This window comes from Diabrotica virgifera, chromosome 6, assembly GCF_917563875.1.
Source record: "Diabrotica virgifera virgifera chromosome 6, PGI_DIABVI_V3a".
NCBI classification, from domain to species: Eukaryota; Metazoa; Arthropoda; class Insecta; order Coleoptera; family Chrysomelidae; genus Diabrotica; species Diabrotica virgifera.
This window is the reverse complement of record NC_065448.1, coordinates 237,484,237-237,502,355: the sequence shown is the minus strand read 5'-3', so window position 1 is coordinate 237,502,355 and position 18,119 is coordinate 237,484,237. Positions and strand designations below refer to the sequence as shown.

The following is an 18,119-nucleotide window of genomic DNA, read 5'->3' as shown; positions in this document are numbered from 1 at the left end:
CTTGTCTCGTATACCTCAATTTCAATGATTCTATTTCGTTTACCATCAAGAGCAGGATTAAGTGGTTGAGGAATCGAAAGAAGCACCATTTTTCTAGCTAAAGTCAGACTGGAGGTTCCAAATGCTTTTGTAGCTTTTGTATAAACTATGGCAGTTATATCTGATCGTGATGTATGAAAGGGGTCTGTTACAATGTCTTGCCAATATTGTTGTATCGTATAATATATAATAAGAATTTCCACAGTTTTCACTGTAGCGCTTCACTCAAACCGTTCTCTCCAGTTATTTCTGTTTTGTCAGTTCCTTCGCGCATATTTCTTCTTTCCATTGATTCTTTCACTTCGTCTTCTCCTTCTTCCTATTGGGCTCCACTCTGTTATTCTCTTTATCCAACGTTTTCTGTCTACCCTTTTGAGATGTCCGTACCAGGTTAATCTCTTCTGCTTTATCATTTTTTCTTAATCTGTTTTTTATTTATTCTATCTGTTCTTGTTACTCTACAGCAAGGGTGGCCAACCAGCGGCCCACGGGCATAGAGTTATATATTAGCATAGAGAGAGTGTCATTCAGAGCGAAGTGACGACACCATCTTTTTTATTTGGATTAGTGCTGTTTCACTCTTACGCATAGTAAAGCTGCTACAGTTGTCCTCCTCTTCCGTGCCTATATTCACACTCAATGTCATCATAGATTTTCGATACAATGTGTTAGAAAGAGATGCAGCAAACCAGTCCATGAGATATTGTCGTCAGGAAGCGCGGAAGGTAGGCTCCCTCTATGTCAATATATACCTCTATGCCCACGGGCCGCATGCGGCCCGTTAACTGTCAGCTTGTGGCCCGCGAAGCTAAGTCAATTTTAGGACTAAGTCAATTTAAGCTAAGATTAAAAAAATAATTACGATATTGAGATCACAATATTTACCAAAAATATTTTTAATTTCCTCTCTTATGTTTAATCTGAACAAATACCAAACATACATAAAGAGTTATGCAGTAGCTGCAATCCTAGCAAAAAAAATCAAAGCCTTTTTCAGACGGTGAAATTGTTAAGGAGTGTTTGGACAGTGTCGCTGAAATATGTCCAGAACAGAAAACGGAATTCTCAAAAATAAGCCTATATCGTCAAACTATTACAAGGCGTGTGGATGATATTGGAAAACATGTCGAAGGTAAGTTAAAAAATCGAGCATCTGAGTTCATAATATACCGGGTGTTCACTTATATTTTCCCCATTTTAACTACCTATAACTTCTAAACGGCTTAAGATAGAAATATGCGGTTTTCGCTGAAATGTATTGTTTTAGTAAAAGTTTTGTCTGAATGGATTGAATTTTTTATATCGCTTTCAAGTACGAAAACAAAAATGGCGGATTTTTGAAAAAAACGTTGTTGACTTTTTTTTAATGTAACACCCAGTATATTTTTTTATAAATTGAAAGAAAGGTCATTTAACTATCCAGCGCTATAAAGTTTTTTAAAATCGGTTGTCAAATCACTGAGTAATTAATTTTTAAATGAAGCGGTGCAACATGGATATCACATACCTAAATAACATAACTAAGCAAATTGATATTATGTTATGTGATTTCCATATTGCATCTCTCATTTTAAAAATTAATTGTTCAGTCATTTGACAACCAATTATAAAAAATTTTATATCGCTGGATAGGTAAATGACCGTTTTTTCAAGTTTTTGGGTAAATGACCATTTTTATGTCGCTTTTAAATAAAAAATGGCGGATTTTTGAAAAAAAAAAACGTTGTTGTCTTTTTTTATTAAAACACCCAGTATATTTTTTGTAACTTGAAAAAATGGTCATTTACCTATCCATAGATATAAAATTTTTTAAAATCGGTTGTCAAATGAGTGAGCAATTAATTTTTAAAATGAGAGATGCAATGTGGAAATCACATAACATAATATCAATTTGCTTACTTATGTTATTTAGGTATGTGATATCCACGTTGCACCTCTCATTTTAAAAATTAATTACTCAGTGATTTGATAACCGATTTTGAAAAACTTTATATGGCTGGATAGGTGAATGACCTTTCTTTCAATTTACAAAAAAATATACTGGGTGTTCCATTTAAAAAAAGTCAACAACGTTTTTTTCAAAAATCCGCCATTTTTTTTTTTCGTATTTGAAAGCGATATAAAAGATTCAATCCATTCAGACAAAACTTTTACTAAAATAAAACATTTCAGCGAAAACCGCATATTTCTATCTTGAGCCGTTTAGAAGTTATAGGTAGTTAAAATGGGGGAAAATATAAGTGGACACCCGGTATTATTCTCTTCTCTGGCATTGGATGAAAGCACCGATATGACGGATACCGCACAAGTGGTGATCTTTATCAGAGGTGTTGATGCCTATTTTAATAAAACCGAAGAACTAGCAGCATTATTTCCACTTAAGGGTACCACTAAGGGCCGGTTTCACCAACGACAAATAGTAGTTTATTCTACGATTAAAGTTATTGGACCATTAAACTGACATTTCTCCATTTTACTAACGTCAAATAAGACTTATTTTATTTATTTATCAAAAAATACTTACTCTTCGAGTAAATTGGCAAGTTAATCTGGCTGTAAATATTTAGAAGAAAGTAAATTCACGAGTTTAACTTTAAATTATCAAAATTATATTGAAACAAAATATAAATTTAAACGTCTAATAAATTTTATTCGACGAATAGCTATTCATTGATTTATTTGTTGGTGGTGAAACCGGACCTAAGTCACGAGATTTATTAGAGGCCGGTCAAACAACACTCAGTCGCTTTTCATTACAACTAAACAACTTGTCGGGCTTAACAACTAATGGTGCTCCAGCAATGGTTGGGACACACGTAGGTTTGGTAAAACTGATTGAAAACGAGGCCTGTAGGGTAGGCAATACGTCGATGCTTTCATTGCATTATTCATCAAGAGAATTTGTGTGCCAAATCTCTCAAAATGGACCATGTTATGAAGGTAGCTATCAAAATAGTGAACTTTAAGTCACAAGGTTTGAATCACCGTCAATTTCAAGAATTTCTCAAGTCCTACGAATCAGAATATGATGATGTTATATTTTATGCAGAATTAAGAGGGCTAACCTGTGCAAAAATGTTAAAGAGTTTTTGATTTGAGGCAAGAAATACAATCATTTTTTGAAAGCAAATCAAAGGACATTTCAGACTTTCAAGACGACGAGTGGGTTTCCGATTTTGATGCACAGCTGAAAGAAAAATTTAATCAGGTTGGCGTGGAAGAATTCTATAAAAACTATTTTGACAAAGAGAAATATCCTACATTTTACAAACATGCTCTGTCCATGATTTCATTATTTGGAAACACTTACACTTGAACAACTTTTTAGTAGGATGAGGCATATTAAATCCCATATCAGAACACGGATTACCGATGTTCATCTAGAAAAAACTGTCTGCGTGTAGCAACGACTTTAGTCGAGCGAGATTGATGAGCTTATGTAGTTCTGCTAAAGAAAGTCAGATATCTCATTAATTTACAAATTTGTTCAGTTAGCAGAATGATACATAAAACAAAAAATTAGTGCCTTAATTTTTTCATTATATTGTCTTGCCAAGAAGTTTGTTTTATTTTTAAAAATATCTTCAAAAATAATGTTTTTTTGTTCGTTAGTTAGCTACATAAGATTATTTAGTAGTGCGGCCCGGTGCGAAATTGTGTTTCCGAATTTTGGCCCGTCTGCCGAAAAGGTTGGCCACCCCTGCTCTACAGCGTATCCTTATGAATTCCGTCTCTGTTAGGTACTTTTAACTTTTCTTTGGATTTCTTATTTATTATCCAATTTTTACACCCATAAGTAAGGATACTTCTTGTCATGGCGTTTATATTCTTCTCTTTAAACTAAAAAGGGGTAGTTCCCTGGGTTGGCTGTATACCTTATAGTTAAACAAACTGGAACATGAAGTAAAAACCACTTCTATGTAAAAGGTATATTTACTAAAAAATTTTAGAATCCCAATGGATTCAATAAAATGAGTTCATCAGAACGTTTTCAAACCTATCGGTCCATCATCAGTGAATCTAAAATCAAATAAGTAATCCCACTATTAAAATTGAAAATATGGTTGAAATTGTGAAAGTTAAAAAAATGTGGTTATGATTACTTACTTGAATACTTGCAAAATAGCCCCAGAACCAAAGAATGGTTGTGATTATAAATAAATCTACATTATGTTAAAATAAATTTAAAATGGCTAAACGCCGATGTTCAGGGATTAAACCTCTGGGAACATGGTGAAACTCTACCCGAGGACCCAATCAACCATCTTCGGTCAACGATGACTACTAAGTGTCAAAGCTGTGTAAGGAAATGCTTGATGTGACATTGACAGTTGAGGAAGAAGGTAGTCGATTTTCAAGGAAATTTAAAAAACAAAGTCATGATCCAAGACGAAGATATGGTAAAGATTTTAATATCTGAAAGATGTCTGTTAATTAAATCTATTATTTTTTAAAATTAAAAGAAAATGTGTTTTACAAAATAAAAATTATTTTAACTGTAGGTATCACAAATTGACTGTATCAAATAAAATTAACCTGATCAAAAATTCAAAATGAAAAAGTGGGCTGATTAGTACTAATTAGTAGTAATGACAGAAATAAAAATAAGTAGGTGGTGATATAGAAGTTTTAAATTTTGAAAAGGGATATTATTATATCAAGAAATTTATATGTCCACAGTATGTGTATTGATGGTTGTATAGGTAGAAGGGAAATTTTTATTTGAATGTAGGTGAAAATTAAAAACTTAGAAAATTAAAAAAATAGATTAGAGTTAAGATATAGTCAATCTGATAGTAGAAAGTATGATTCAGGAATGCAATTATTATGGAACAATTTTTATAAAATTGAGAAAATTCTTGTGACAAACTGGTGAATATGTAAAATTGAAAATAAATAATTGTAGGATAATAGGTGGCCCAATTGATAAAAACTAAAATTAAAAATTTAATTAGTATAGAAAACAATAGGTGTAATGAATAAAATAGAATTAATAAAACAAAATTAGGAGAATGAATATTGTTATAATTGGATTGCAAGAATGACTGAGTATAAATGTGATAACTGAAATAAAGTGATGGAATGTTACGTGTGGAGGTAAAATATATTTGGAAAAGGTCAAAGACAAAAAGCAAAGGAGTGTGATGTAGGGTCAAAGCATAGGTGAAATGAGTGAAAGAGAAAGATTGGAGAAGTTGGGTATGAGGGTTGAACTGAATGAAGAAAAGAAATGAAAGAAGTGAGAAAAAAATACGGTAAATTAATTGGGTTTTGATTAAGAAGGGTTCATGTGGTTAGTAATGATAATGATTAGTGTGTGTAAAGGAGTTTGGAGCCAGTAAGGGAACGAAGAAGATAGTTGACAGTGGGTAAATAGGATAAAGAAGATAGCAGATAGGATAGGAAAAGGGAAGGTATAACAAAGTAATAGGAATTATGAGAATAATTGACGGTGAATGGGGACAAAATTGCGGTTAAGGGATGTTTGTCGATTGACACAATTGGGACTTTTCTTAAGGTCCTTGACAATTTCCAAATCCTCGTATAAGTCTAAACGGAGTGTATTTTGTTGTTGGATGTTGTGTATTAACTGGACCCCATCAGGAATCTTAAGTTCATGTTTATTGACTTTTAAATGGTGTGAAAAGGCTGAAGTGGTATCTCTCTTACTGTGTTCTGCCGATCGGGTGGAAAGAGATCTGTAAGTTCTACCAATGTAGGTAGCATCACAGTCTGATCAAGAGAGTCTGTATACCCCACTACGGCTCATGTAATGGATAGGGTCTTTGGTGTTAGTTAAGCTTTTATTGAGGGTGTTATTGACTTTAAATGAGATTTTGATGTTGTCACAAGAATTAGAAATGATTTGTTTGACTCTTTCAGATAATTTGGAGTTATTAAACGGTAAGGAGGCATAAATTGGAGTAGTTGTGGAAGATGATGAGAAAGCGGATTGTTGAAGTAACTTAAGTTCTCTTTTCTGTTGAAGTTTATGGATGATGTCTGGGTCATACCTATTGTTAACTGCAATTTATTTGATGATGTTCAATTCTTTGTTAAATTCAGTTGTAGATAGAGGAATAGAGTTTAATCTATGTATAAAACTATGAAATGCAGAAAGTTTATGTGAGAGAGGATGGTTAGAAGTGGAATGGATAACGTGATCAGTCTGTGTAGGTTTACGGTAGATACCAAAATTGAAGATTCTTGTCTTTGTTTTTATACTGATGTTCTTATCCCACAGAACCGGGTTCAATTTTCGTATGCAGTCTCTAGTTTGTTCTAGTCTATTTTTTATATCTTCTTTAGTTGTTCCTTTGTTTGATTCTATGAAACCTAAATACTCGTATCTTTTGAACACCAAATTAATGATAAGCAACCAGAACTACAAATTGTAGAAATAGTATGAAATTTTAAGTAGTAACATTTTATTTATAACTTTACATATTTTTAAATGTATTTGAACATTACAGTACAGTAAGAATTACTATGTATATGCAGTGCAGAAATATTTTTTTGTTTTTATGGCATAGACAGGGTATCATTTAGCCATTCACAACCTTTTTTTTTAATTCTTGTTCATTGTACAATTAAACTTGTGGTATTAATTGATAAGATACTGTAATACAAGCCACCCTTGATAACATTCGATGATTTTCTGACTTGGAACAATCATTAGCTATAAAAATTCCAGCTATATGATGGTCCAACATTTCATAGATCATCTTGTCTCCATTCACGACGCCAAAACATTGGGTACTACCATCATCCAAAAGGAAAGATAGAGCGTCCAACCTATTTGGACCAGCAGCTGTAACTCGAATAAGATAATTGTTCCTTAGATCAATTTTACCCCCTTCCAGACCTGTATCATCACCTTGAACAATGTAATCTCCGTTTTCATAGGTTATTGCTAAACCACTGATGCCTTGTTTATCACTAGTCTCGTATACCTCAATTTCAATGATTCTATTTCGTTTACCATCGATGAGAGCAGGTGTGAGTGGCTGAGGATTGGAGAGAAGCACCATTTGTCTAGCTAAAGTAGGAGTGGGGGTACCAAATGCTTTTGTATAAACTATGGCAGTTATATCTGGTCTTGTTTTACGAAAGGGGTCTGCCACAATGGCTTGCCAATACTCCATAAACTGTAATCCATGCGAGTTGCATAAATAACGAACAGCAAGCAAAGAATTGTAAATTTCATTAGCATCACACGTTTCATAAACATGATTCAACTCCTCAGTGAATACTTTTTGTACCCACGTTACTGCAAAATCAACAAGAATTTTAGAATCATTTTTTATTTTCGTGATATATTCGTCCCGAAGATTGATCTTCTTTTGGTTAACAATCCCGAATTGGTAATAAAGTACTTGCAAAGTAACCAGAGCTGAATAATATGGAAGACAATAGAAACTCATTTCATGATTCTTATAGTCTGCAAATGTAAATTCCTTTTCGAGACCAAATATTAAGTCTGATGTGTTTTTGTAAAGGTCAGCGGAATTTTCGATATTTTTGTTAAGATCATCTAGGTGGTCTTTGATTATCCTAAAAAAATAAAATATAGATAACATTATTACATAGAATATAATGTCTTATATATATATATATATATATATATATATATATATATATATATATATATGTTACACTTGAAGTTTCCGCGGGAGCTATATGTGCTTTCTGTTGTTTTCCGGGTTTGACTCCTGACTTGACAATGGCAAGTGAGATCTTGCCGAAACGTCGTCAAAATAATGGTTTTTCTCAAAACCAAAATTATTCAACGCGGAGTCAAACCCGGAAAACAACAGAAAGCATATATATATATATATATATATATATATATATATATATATATATATATATATATATATATATATATATATATATATATATATATATATCAACAAATGAAATAGAGAATGTGGAAAAATCCCCTTACGAATAACTCACACATCCACTATTTCGGGCTTATGTTATGTTATGTTCTATGTCTCGGATGTTGTTTTTTGATGGAATGTGTCTAAAGATATTCAACCTCTCATCTTTACCGATGAGCCCAGGGAGGTTGAAGAGGGCGAAACACATTTCTGAGAACTGGTGTTTGATGCTTTGATTCTATTCAGAAAATTTTTCCCAGCCCGAAATAGTGGATGTGTGAGTTATTCGTAAGGGGATTTTTCCACATTCTCTTTTTCATTTGTTGATTTTGTTACGATTGGTCGGTGAACCAACTTTGTATCTTTTGATCACTGAGTGTGTTCAAAGATTGACTTCTTTTTTGTTTGTTTTTTATATATATATATATATATATATATATATATATATATATATATATATATATATATATATATATATATATATATATATATATAGTATGTTTCAAAGATCTACATCTTTTGTTTTTTCATAAACATTATCTTACTTACTCTAAAGTAATTAGGGAATTAAAACTTGAGAATGGCATTGTCAGGTTGGGCGTAGATTTACGTTCCTGCTATGTCTAGGTCTCGAATGTTGTTTTTTGATTGGAATGTGTCTGAAGATATTCAACCTCTCATCTTCACCGATGAGCCCATAGAGGTTGAAGAGGGCGAAACACATTTCTAAGAGCTGGTGTTTGGATCTTCGATTCTATTCAAAAAATTTTTCCCAACCCGAAGTAGTGGATGTGTGAATTGTTCGTAAGGGGATTTTTCCGCATTCTCTATTTCATTTGTTTGTTTTCGTACGAGTGGTCGTCCAAACCAGTACCTGTGGATCTTTTGATCACTGAGTGTGTTTCAAAGATCTACATCTTTTGTTTTTTCATAAACATTATCTTACTTACTCTAAAGTAATTAGGGAATTAAAACTTGAGAATGGCATTGTCAGGTTGGGCGTAGATTTACGTTCCTGCTATGTCTAGGTCTCGAATGTTGTTTTTTGATTGGAATGTGTCTGAAGATATTCAACCTCTCATCTTCACCGATGAGCCCATAGAGGTTGAAGAGGGCGAAACACATTTCTAAGAGCTGGTGTTTGGATCTTCGATTCTATTCAAAAAATTTTTCCCAACCCGAAGTAGTGGATGTGTGAATTGTTCGTAAGGGGATTTTTCCGCATTCTCTATTTCATTTGTTTGTTTTCGTACGAGTGGTCGTCCAAACCAGTACCTGTGGATCTTTTGATCACTGAGTGTGTTTCAAAGATCTACATCTTTTGTTTTTTCATAAACATTATCTTACTTACTCTAAAGTAATTAGGGAATTAAAACTTGAGAATGGCATTGTCAGGTTGGGCGTAGATTTACGTTCCTGCTATGTCTAGGTCTCGAATGTTGTTTTTTTATTGGAATGTGTCTGAAGATATTCAACCTCTCATCTTCACCGATGAGCCCATAGAGGTTGAAGAGGGCGAAACACATTTCTAAGAGCTGGTGTTTGGATCTTCGATTCTATTCAAAAAATTTTTCCCAACCCGAAGTAGTGGATGTGTGAATTGTTCGTAAGGGGATTTTTCCGCATTCTCTATTTCATTTGTTTGTTTTATATATATATATATATATATATATATATATATATATATATATATATATATATATATATATATATATATATGGCTCACAAATGATAGGAAGCCCGCTACAACCTGCAGATGAATGGAAGCCCGCGGTTTACGGGGTAAGTCGATTGTAGCACTGTCTTATTCCTACAGTCTTACGAAGCCCACTCGTATAAACTCGTTCACAGTGTATATGGATTACGCATTATACGAAGCCCGACGATGTTGCCATGTTTTAATTTACGTTTGAATAATACGACTGTTCTACGAGATCCTTATATGTGTATATAAGTCGTCATATTGCCTGTTATAAGAAGCCCAATTCTATTCAGCAATCTATACGAAGCATTTTAGAAGAGTCAAGATAGAACGAAAAGATGCATTGTTTCGGAGCAATTCAAACAAGATTATCTTTTTCTAAAACTTTTTTTGTTAGTTTATATACATGTTAAAGTAAAAAGTTCTACTCACAGATTTTGCCGCTAATTGTTTATTATTTGTTTAAACAATAACAATAATTGTTTTGTACAGTGTGTCCAATTAACACGTTGACGGACACTGCGTCAAATGTATAAGCAAGTGTTGTGACACTATATGTATTTTGCAAAGTAGAATAGGGAAAAATTCAGCGTATATAGACGTAGTGTCACATTACATCAATGGAAATTAGACGACTATAGACGTTCTGTTCGTCAACGTGAAAAGTTGTGTATGTTGTGCATCAGTTCATTTTTTTTAAGCCGTATACGAGATATTATGTCAAAAAATATGAATTTTACTCAAGAGTAAAGTAGCTTTATTATTCAAAATATTAAAAATTGTTATAATGAAAAGTTGTTTGGAATTAAGAACTATATTCTAATATGCCATTTCATCTTTCTAATTAAAAAAAAGTTGAATTTTTTTTAATTATGGATATACAACATTATTTTCAGTTATTTCAATTATGATAACTCTTTTATTATTAATCATACGAAAAAAAGATATCCTCTGTAAAAAGTTCTGCATGGCCAAAGATCTTAAATACAACCATCTTATATCAATTTTGATTAATTTTATACGAGGTATGTCAAAAAAGATTAATTTCGATCAAGAATAAAGTACCTTTATAGTTCAGAATATTTCAATGAGAAGGATGGAATATTGGAAGGTGGTTTTTAGTGTTGTTCTGAAGCTATTTTCTTGTGGCATTTTTATAATTATTTTGATTGGGAAATAAGCCACAATTAAATTGAAAAAATAATTTTATTAACGTTTCGACGCCCAAATCGGATGTCCTTTTCAAAATACAAAATATTACCTAGTAAATATTAGTAATATTTTATATTTTGACAACGACATCCGATTTGGGCGTCGAAACGCGAATAAAATTATTTTTTCAATTTAATTGTGGCTTATTTCCCAACCAAAGATAGATTCCCAACCTAGCGACCCGGCATTGGTCGCTAGGTAGATTGTTACGCGAGTGGTCGCGCGTGAGATTTTCTCTCACATATCCAAATTTTACCTTTTTTACAAAATAAAGTTTTTAAAACAGCTTTTAAAATTTTTTTATTAATTAATAATAAGAAAAAAAGAATATAACATAATATAGATAATAATATAATAAAATAAAAAGAAATAATCGGAATTAAACCAATATTAATCAATCTCCGTATCTTGATTATTTACAGCACAGCACAACAAAAATGCTCTGCAAAAATTGATTGATGACAATTACAATTTTTTTTTACATTATTTCAGGTTTTAAGTGCCAAAATAAAATTAATTTTTATGTACAGTTCGTAACGCGGGTGGTCGCTTGATGAGAGAATGTCTCACTTGAAGCGCGCTGACTCAACAATTGGGTGATATTAGGTCAACTGAGTCACTATCTAAGCGGACGATTCTATTAGATTGTCGAGGGAGGATAGTTAGGAGACTAGAAGGAACTACAGATCGTATAATTTCCCAGAAAAAAAATTCTGTGCAATTTTCTGAAACCGTGAGAGAAAATCTCATATAGCCACCACTGGCTGGTTAATTATGGTTTTTAGTTCTAAACAACTTTACATAAGCACAATTTTCAATATTGTGAAAAATAAGGGTATATTATTTAAGTACTCTTGAGCAAATTCATATTTTTTTTATATACCTCGTATAAAATTGACAAAATTTGATATAAGACGGTTGTATTTTAGGTTTTAGACCCTGTAGAACATTTTATAAAGAATAACTGTTTGTCGTAAAGTGAATAATAAAAGAGTTTTCCACCTAGCTCTACCGAAAGTATACTTTTCCGGACCTGATTGTAGGGAGCAAAGTTGTACTTTTCCTCCCTAGGGAGGAAAAGTAAAAGTGACATCATGGTATTTCATTCATAAAAATATAACTTATTGACGCCCTATTGACGTACAATATCTATTTTCTATTACGTAAGTTTGTATACATTTTAACGTTTATTTATAAAACACTCTGTATTTCACAGAATGGTAAAAAACTGTAAATTGTTATTTTGATTTAACAATGTTTACATTTTTATTTTGACTTATATTTGACAATTGACAGTTATATTGTACGTACTTATTAGTTTTAGTTCGAATAAATTCTGTTGGTTAGTTACATAAATAAATTAAGTAAAAATGAAAAAATGACTTGTTATTTGAGGAAGGTGGAAAAACCATATGTATAACATGGGAGTAAAGTGCCTGTTCCTCCCTTGAATGATTACTGCCCTCCGCTGTAACGAAACTTCATTCTCGGGAGGAAAAGTAGCACTTTCCTCCCTTGTTATACAAATAGCTATATGTATCATAATTGAAATAAACAACTAAAAATAATATTGATTAGAAAAATTTTCAAAATTTTTTTTGTATTAGAAGGATGAAATTGCATATCAGAATATAGTTCTTAATTCCAAACAATCATGTTAAATTATATAATTTAAAATAATTTTAAAAATATCGTTGAATTTTGTTTCTATTTTGTTTTTGATTATGCTGAATCCGAATATGGCATTACAATTTGAAAATGCTTATAAAGAAGCTCTTCTACACTATGTCTGCGTAGCAAGGAACCGTATTTAAAACATTTTTATTACAAATTTTACGAAAAAAAGTTTATTCTTCATAAATTGCTCTGCATAGTCTAAAATCTAAAACCCAATCATCAGATATCAAGTTTTATCAATTTTATACGAGGTATGTCAAAAATTCGAATTTTGTTAAAGAGTAAAGTACCTTTATATTCCAGAATATCAACATATGGGTATTATAAAAAGTTGTTGGGAATTAAAAACTATGTTTTATTATACTTACATCATTCTAATTGAAAAAAAATTCAATGTTTTCTCAAATTACGGATATCAAACTTTTTCAATTTTATACGAGGTATGTAAAAAATATGACTTTTGCTTAACAGTTCAGTATGGTTTGTTCAACAGTAAATGGTAGAGTTCAATTAGTGCGGTCGTAAATATTATTAAATTTATCTGACCTGGCCCATTGTTAAGACCCACCCGGAGCGATAAGCAACCGAGGTAGACAGAGTTGGTCTTTTGACAATTAACACTTACTAGACGGTAAGAATTTAAGGGACTGGTTTAGATGAAGTTCTATAGAACTCTTTAGAGCAGCGGTGGATATAGTAAAGATAGTGATGATGATATCCAACCTCCGATTAGGAGACGGCACTTGAAGAAGAAGAAGAAGAAGACGGTATGGGTAATCCCATAATAAAGCAAAGAAATTTTACCAGAAAACATATTTAAATTTTACCTGAAACCGGACCTTTTATACTATTATCGGTTATTCCAGGATGTTTATAGTGGTAACTAATTGAACTCGACCATTTACTGTTAAACATACCATACCTTTATAGTTCACAATATCTCATTTAGAAGAATGTAATTGAACAGTGAAACATATTTTGTAATTCCAAACAACTTTTTTTAATAGCAATTTTCGATATTGTGAAATCTAAAGGTACTTTACTCTTGAGTGAAATTCATATTTTTTTACATACCTCGTATGTCAAAATGTAAAATCGTATGTAAAACCTCGTATGTAAAATTACTAAAATTTTATATTTGATGGTTGCATCTGAGATCATATACGATGCAGAGTATTTTATAAAGAATAACTTTTTTCGTAAAACTGGTAATAAAAAAGTTATTAATAGGTTCGAAGTTACGCAGACATAATGTTTAAGAGCTAAAAATATTTTTTTGTTGAAAATGTATTATTGTGTGTGTGGAAAGATAATGGCAAGGAATCAAGTCCATTTGCCACAGAAAGTTGTAAAAGGAATTTTCTTATAGTATAACTACAGAGATGTGGGTTATGCCGTTTAAAATTTGTATTTTATTTTCTTTAATAAAATTTACTAAAAGTTCCAAGGTGTTTTTATTGGCAGCTAACAAAATGTGTGTGAGATTTAATGGAAGAAAATATTTCATTTCAATAAGTGTACGAATTAAATCATTGGATTTTTTAAAATGTTTTTTGCAACCGAAAAATATATGATTTAGATCTCCGTAAGAGTTCTGATCACAACTACAGGCCGAGGACTGTATAATGCCCAGCTTAGCAAGGTGCGATGGAAATCGCCCATGATTTGTTTTAAGTCGAAAAACACTTGCCGAAAAGAATTTTGAAGTAGGGTAGTTGAAAATATATAGAGGTGGGGATGGTAGGGTAGGATGTATTTTAAAGTAGGTATTTTGTGAGTTTTCTACAGTATTTTCCCACTGTCGTTCCCATTTTAATCTTATTTTATTTTTTATCAAATGAAAGACGTCTGGTAATGTATAAATATTACAAATGTATTATTGTTCAAGCTTATTATTAAATTTTAGAGAAAACATTTTTGATCACTTTTTATAAACAATTTTTTAGTTGGTAATTTTCGGTTTTTGTATTACATTTTTGTTATCTTTCTTAATTTTTGTCAAAAAGGAATAGTTTATTTCATTTCTAAAATAAAATTATTGAGTACATTTTAAAAAATACATCAAATGCTTTAAAAAATCACCTATAAAATTGTAAAATTTTTTTCAAACTTGAGTAATACCGTTTTAAAGTGCTGGTAATTCTGTAAACTACGTTTTTACTTAAAACTTACGTAAAAGTTTTCAAAAATTGCATTTTTTGCGTCATATCATTTGAATTAAATTTTTGGCATTTTTTTGAATGAAACATTGTTTAGTAAGATGTTTGAAAGGTAAGTTGTACAAATTTGAGAGCTTTATAAGAAAAATTTTATTAGTTACACAATTTTAAATAATGTTTAAACAAAATTCAACCCACACCGTACTTATGCCCATACATTTTATTTCTTTTTATTATAACCATAAGATAGCTTAATTGTTCTTCTTTCCAATTAATCTATCCTTTCTTGTTCCTTCTCTTAATTTCCTTCTTTCTTGTCCAATTTGTAAACTTTTATTTGATCCATTAATTAGATAAATACACTGAAATAACTCAGCCGTGCACTTCGCTAGTTTACAGTGCGCCAATGTTTGTGAGAAGGGTGACTTTAGCGTTATAAATAAAAAATTATAGAAGCTACAGATTTAATTTTATAAAAATTTTAATCTTATATTATAAGGTTTTTTTCAATAGTCTGAATTTTTCAATAGTCAAGTCAGTTTTTTTCTAAAATTTATATTTTCGGGGTTATTTAAAGAAACATCTAATTTCGCAGTTCATTTGTTTAATAAAAAATTAAGTGCCCACTTCTAGAGTAGAACTTTTTAATATGTTGTTTATTAAACATTTCTTAGGGCCATCGGTACATAATTCGCAAATATTTTAAGGCTATCCCTACTTTTTCTGTCTTTACACGGCAAATTACTTGTAGTAAAATTGTCACTGGTATGGATATGTAAACTTTACTTGACAATTTCATCATTAACTGTAAAGATGGCTCTTGAATGTTCTTGGATAACTTTTACTAGTATAATTAATTACCTTAATTGTTAATTCAGTTAATTAATATGATTATTTCATATTTCCGACCAATAGAAAGCTACAGAAATACAAATTAAATTGATCATTTTTAATAATATCCCATCGTCAAGTATATTACTTCAGATGCCCTTCATTGCTAGGAAAAAATACATTCAGTGACATTAATGAAAATTACTGTTTTAAAACTTATAAAAGTGATGACTTTCAATCGTCAAATATTTATAACAACTGTGTGTTTAATTGTACTAATTTGTACTTACATAAATAAATTACAATAAAATTTTGGTTTTAAACAGTTTTATTCATGAAATAATCGCAGCAAATTGCAGCTCCATCTCTGAAATTATTATCGAATTGTTTCCCTCGTGCCACTTGACGTAATTTCACTCCCCTTCGGGTCGTGAAATTAATACTGTCAAAGTGTCACTCGGGAAAAATTCGATAATTTCAGAGCTCTTGTGCAATTACTACTGATAATTTTTTCACTACCTATGTATTCAGTAATAATTTATCTACTGTACAACAAAAGCTAATAATCAATCGAGAAAAGAGGAAAAGTGATAAAGTGATTTTTTAATAATATATTGTTACTATGAAACGCTTACAATTTTGAACATCTGTAACAACAGTTCACGTCTTAAATCAATTGTTTATCAAACACACTCACACTATCAATATTATTTAATCAACAACTGAAAATATTCCCGATGCCAGGTCAAATATTTAAAATTGTCACTGTCTGACTGACAATATGCTGGCAATATTCTATTTACTACTGACAAAGATTTGGAAAATATTACCACGGACATTGTGTTCATTTTTTTTTCAAATCCTGAAAAAAAAACAATAAATATTTTTGAAAAATTTAAACGCAAAATGAAAGACTAAATTATTACCGAGGGCCGAAAGTCTCTTACAATAAAAAAAAGTTTATTTTGAATGAGATATTTTGAAATTAAAAGTCACACTAAATTTTTTTTTAGTTTTTTTAGCCCTGTAACTTATTAAAATAAACATTATAGAAGTTCTCAGGGACTTTCGGCCCTCGCTAATAACGTAATCTCTTATTCTGAGTTTAAAATTTTCAAAAATACTTATTAGTTTTCTCAGAATTCGAAAAAAAAAATGAATTCCATTTGAGTAGCATTTCAGCAGAAACTACGTACCCATCCCCTTAATGAAATTAAAAAAGATCTATATTGTTTGATTTTTTCCGAAGGGAAAATCTATATGCATTTGTATTAAATATTTTGTATTTGTATTAAATGAGGCGCTCAGAGCAACAGTGGCACAGTCCACAAATTGAGCATTTTTAGATTAATACATCAATAAAAGCAGAAAAATTGGATATATGGTTCAACAGTGGTCTACACAATCTAGCTCTATATTTGGCAAGATGGCACTACATAATGTATTGTTGCCTTGACAAATACTAAAAATACGAATGAAACAGTGGCCTAACCCTCAATTGTGTGGCTCAGACCCAACAAACAAGTGTTCATCGTATCAGAATCAGAATAATACGCATAATTCGTAAGAATGACTATTTTTAATTTTATAAAGTAATATTTAATAATAATAACTTTAACCCCGTCCTTGGCTGAGTGGTAAGAGCGCCTACCTTTGGATCGAAAAATCCTAATGGTTGTGAGTTCGAATCTCACCAGGGTCAGAAATGTTTCATTTATTATAAATTAATAAACGAAAATAGTTTCTGCCCTTGTGGGATCGGTACTCACCGGAGGGACCGCAGACGTTCAGATACAGTTAGCGTCTCTTTGCAAAGACAATGACGTCAACTTTGCAAAGTAACAAGACACTTACTCAACACACACACACTACACATTACACTAGGTACCTAACTGTTAAAAATTACCATACCTACCATGCCAATGGCCATTAGTTGTCGAGGCATTAACCTTTAAAAAAAAAACAATAATTTAATTTGTCATATTAATTTCCTATTTGGTGGCAAATTTTGTGGCTTATTACAAACTAAAGTAGTAAATTAGTAATACAAACTATTAATTTGTATTAATTGTATCAATTAAAATAAATAATTCTTTTGCGATTCAATTTTTAAATCTTTTTTCTGTCGGTATCTTACTGTGTACAGGCTAAGAATTACCATAATCTGTTCTCGGGAGTCTTAGTACACAAGATAAATGACGATGAACGACCCAAAAATACGAAAAATGTGCATTGCCAGGTAATATTAAAAATGTTTACAACCTTATAATACTTTGAGGCATACGCAAAAACGTTGCCAAACTTCAGGGCTTCTTATAATCGGTAGCTCAATGTGGGCTTCCTAACGCTGCTGAACTTCTACAGAGTATATACTTTTTTTCGCAGCGCAAACTGGTGGTAGATACCATGAACTACGAGTGTATGTTTTGATAATAATTCCAGGCATAAGAAGCCCGGGCTTCGTATTGTTAATCATGATTTCAGAGCTACCTATGGTACATTTCTAAAATTTGTCCGAATATATATGAAGCCCAAGCGTATTTACATGTTCTGAGCTTGGTTAAAATATCGAGAGATGGTGTAAAGTACGTTTTTTGGGGAAATAACATTAAA

The 18,119-nt window shown here is 31.4% G+C and overlaps 1 protein-coding gene across 2 annotated transcripts in view; it reads right to left on the bottom strand.

Annotated features, from left to right (window-relative positions):
* Positions 1 to 6,447: 6,447 nt before the first annotated feature.
* LOC126887359 (uncharacterized) overlaps positions 6,448 to 18,119 on the bottom strand; it is a 40,797-nt gene continuing 29,125 nt past the window's right edge. For both annotated transcript variants that reach the window (XM_050654817.1, XM_050654818.1), the window contains exon 4: positions 6,448 to 7,593. In XM_050654817.1, coding sequence (XP_050510774.1) covers positions 6,630 to 7,593 — 964 coding nt within the window. In that variant the 3' untranslated portion in view covers positions 6,448 to 6,629. The remainder of the gene's footprint in view (positions 7,594 to 18,119) is intronic.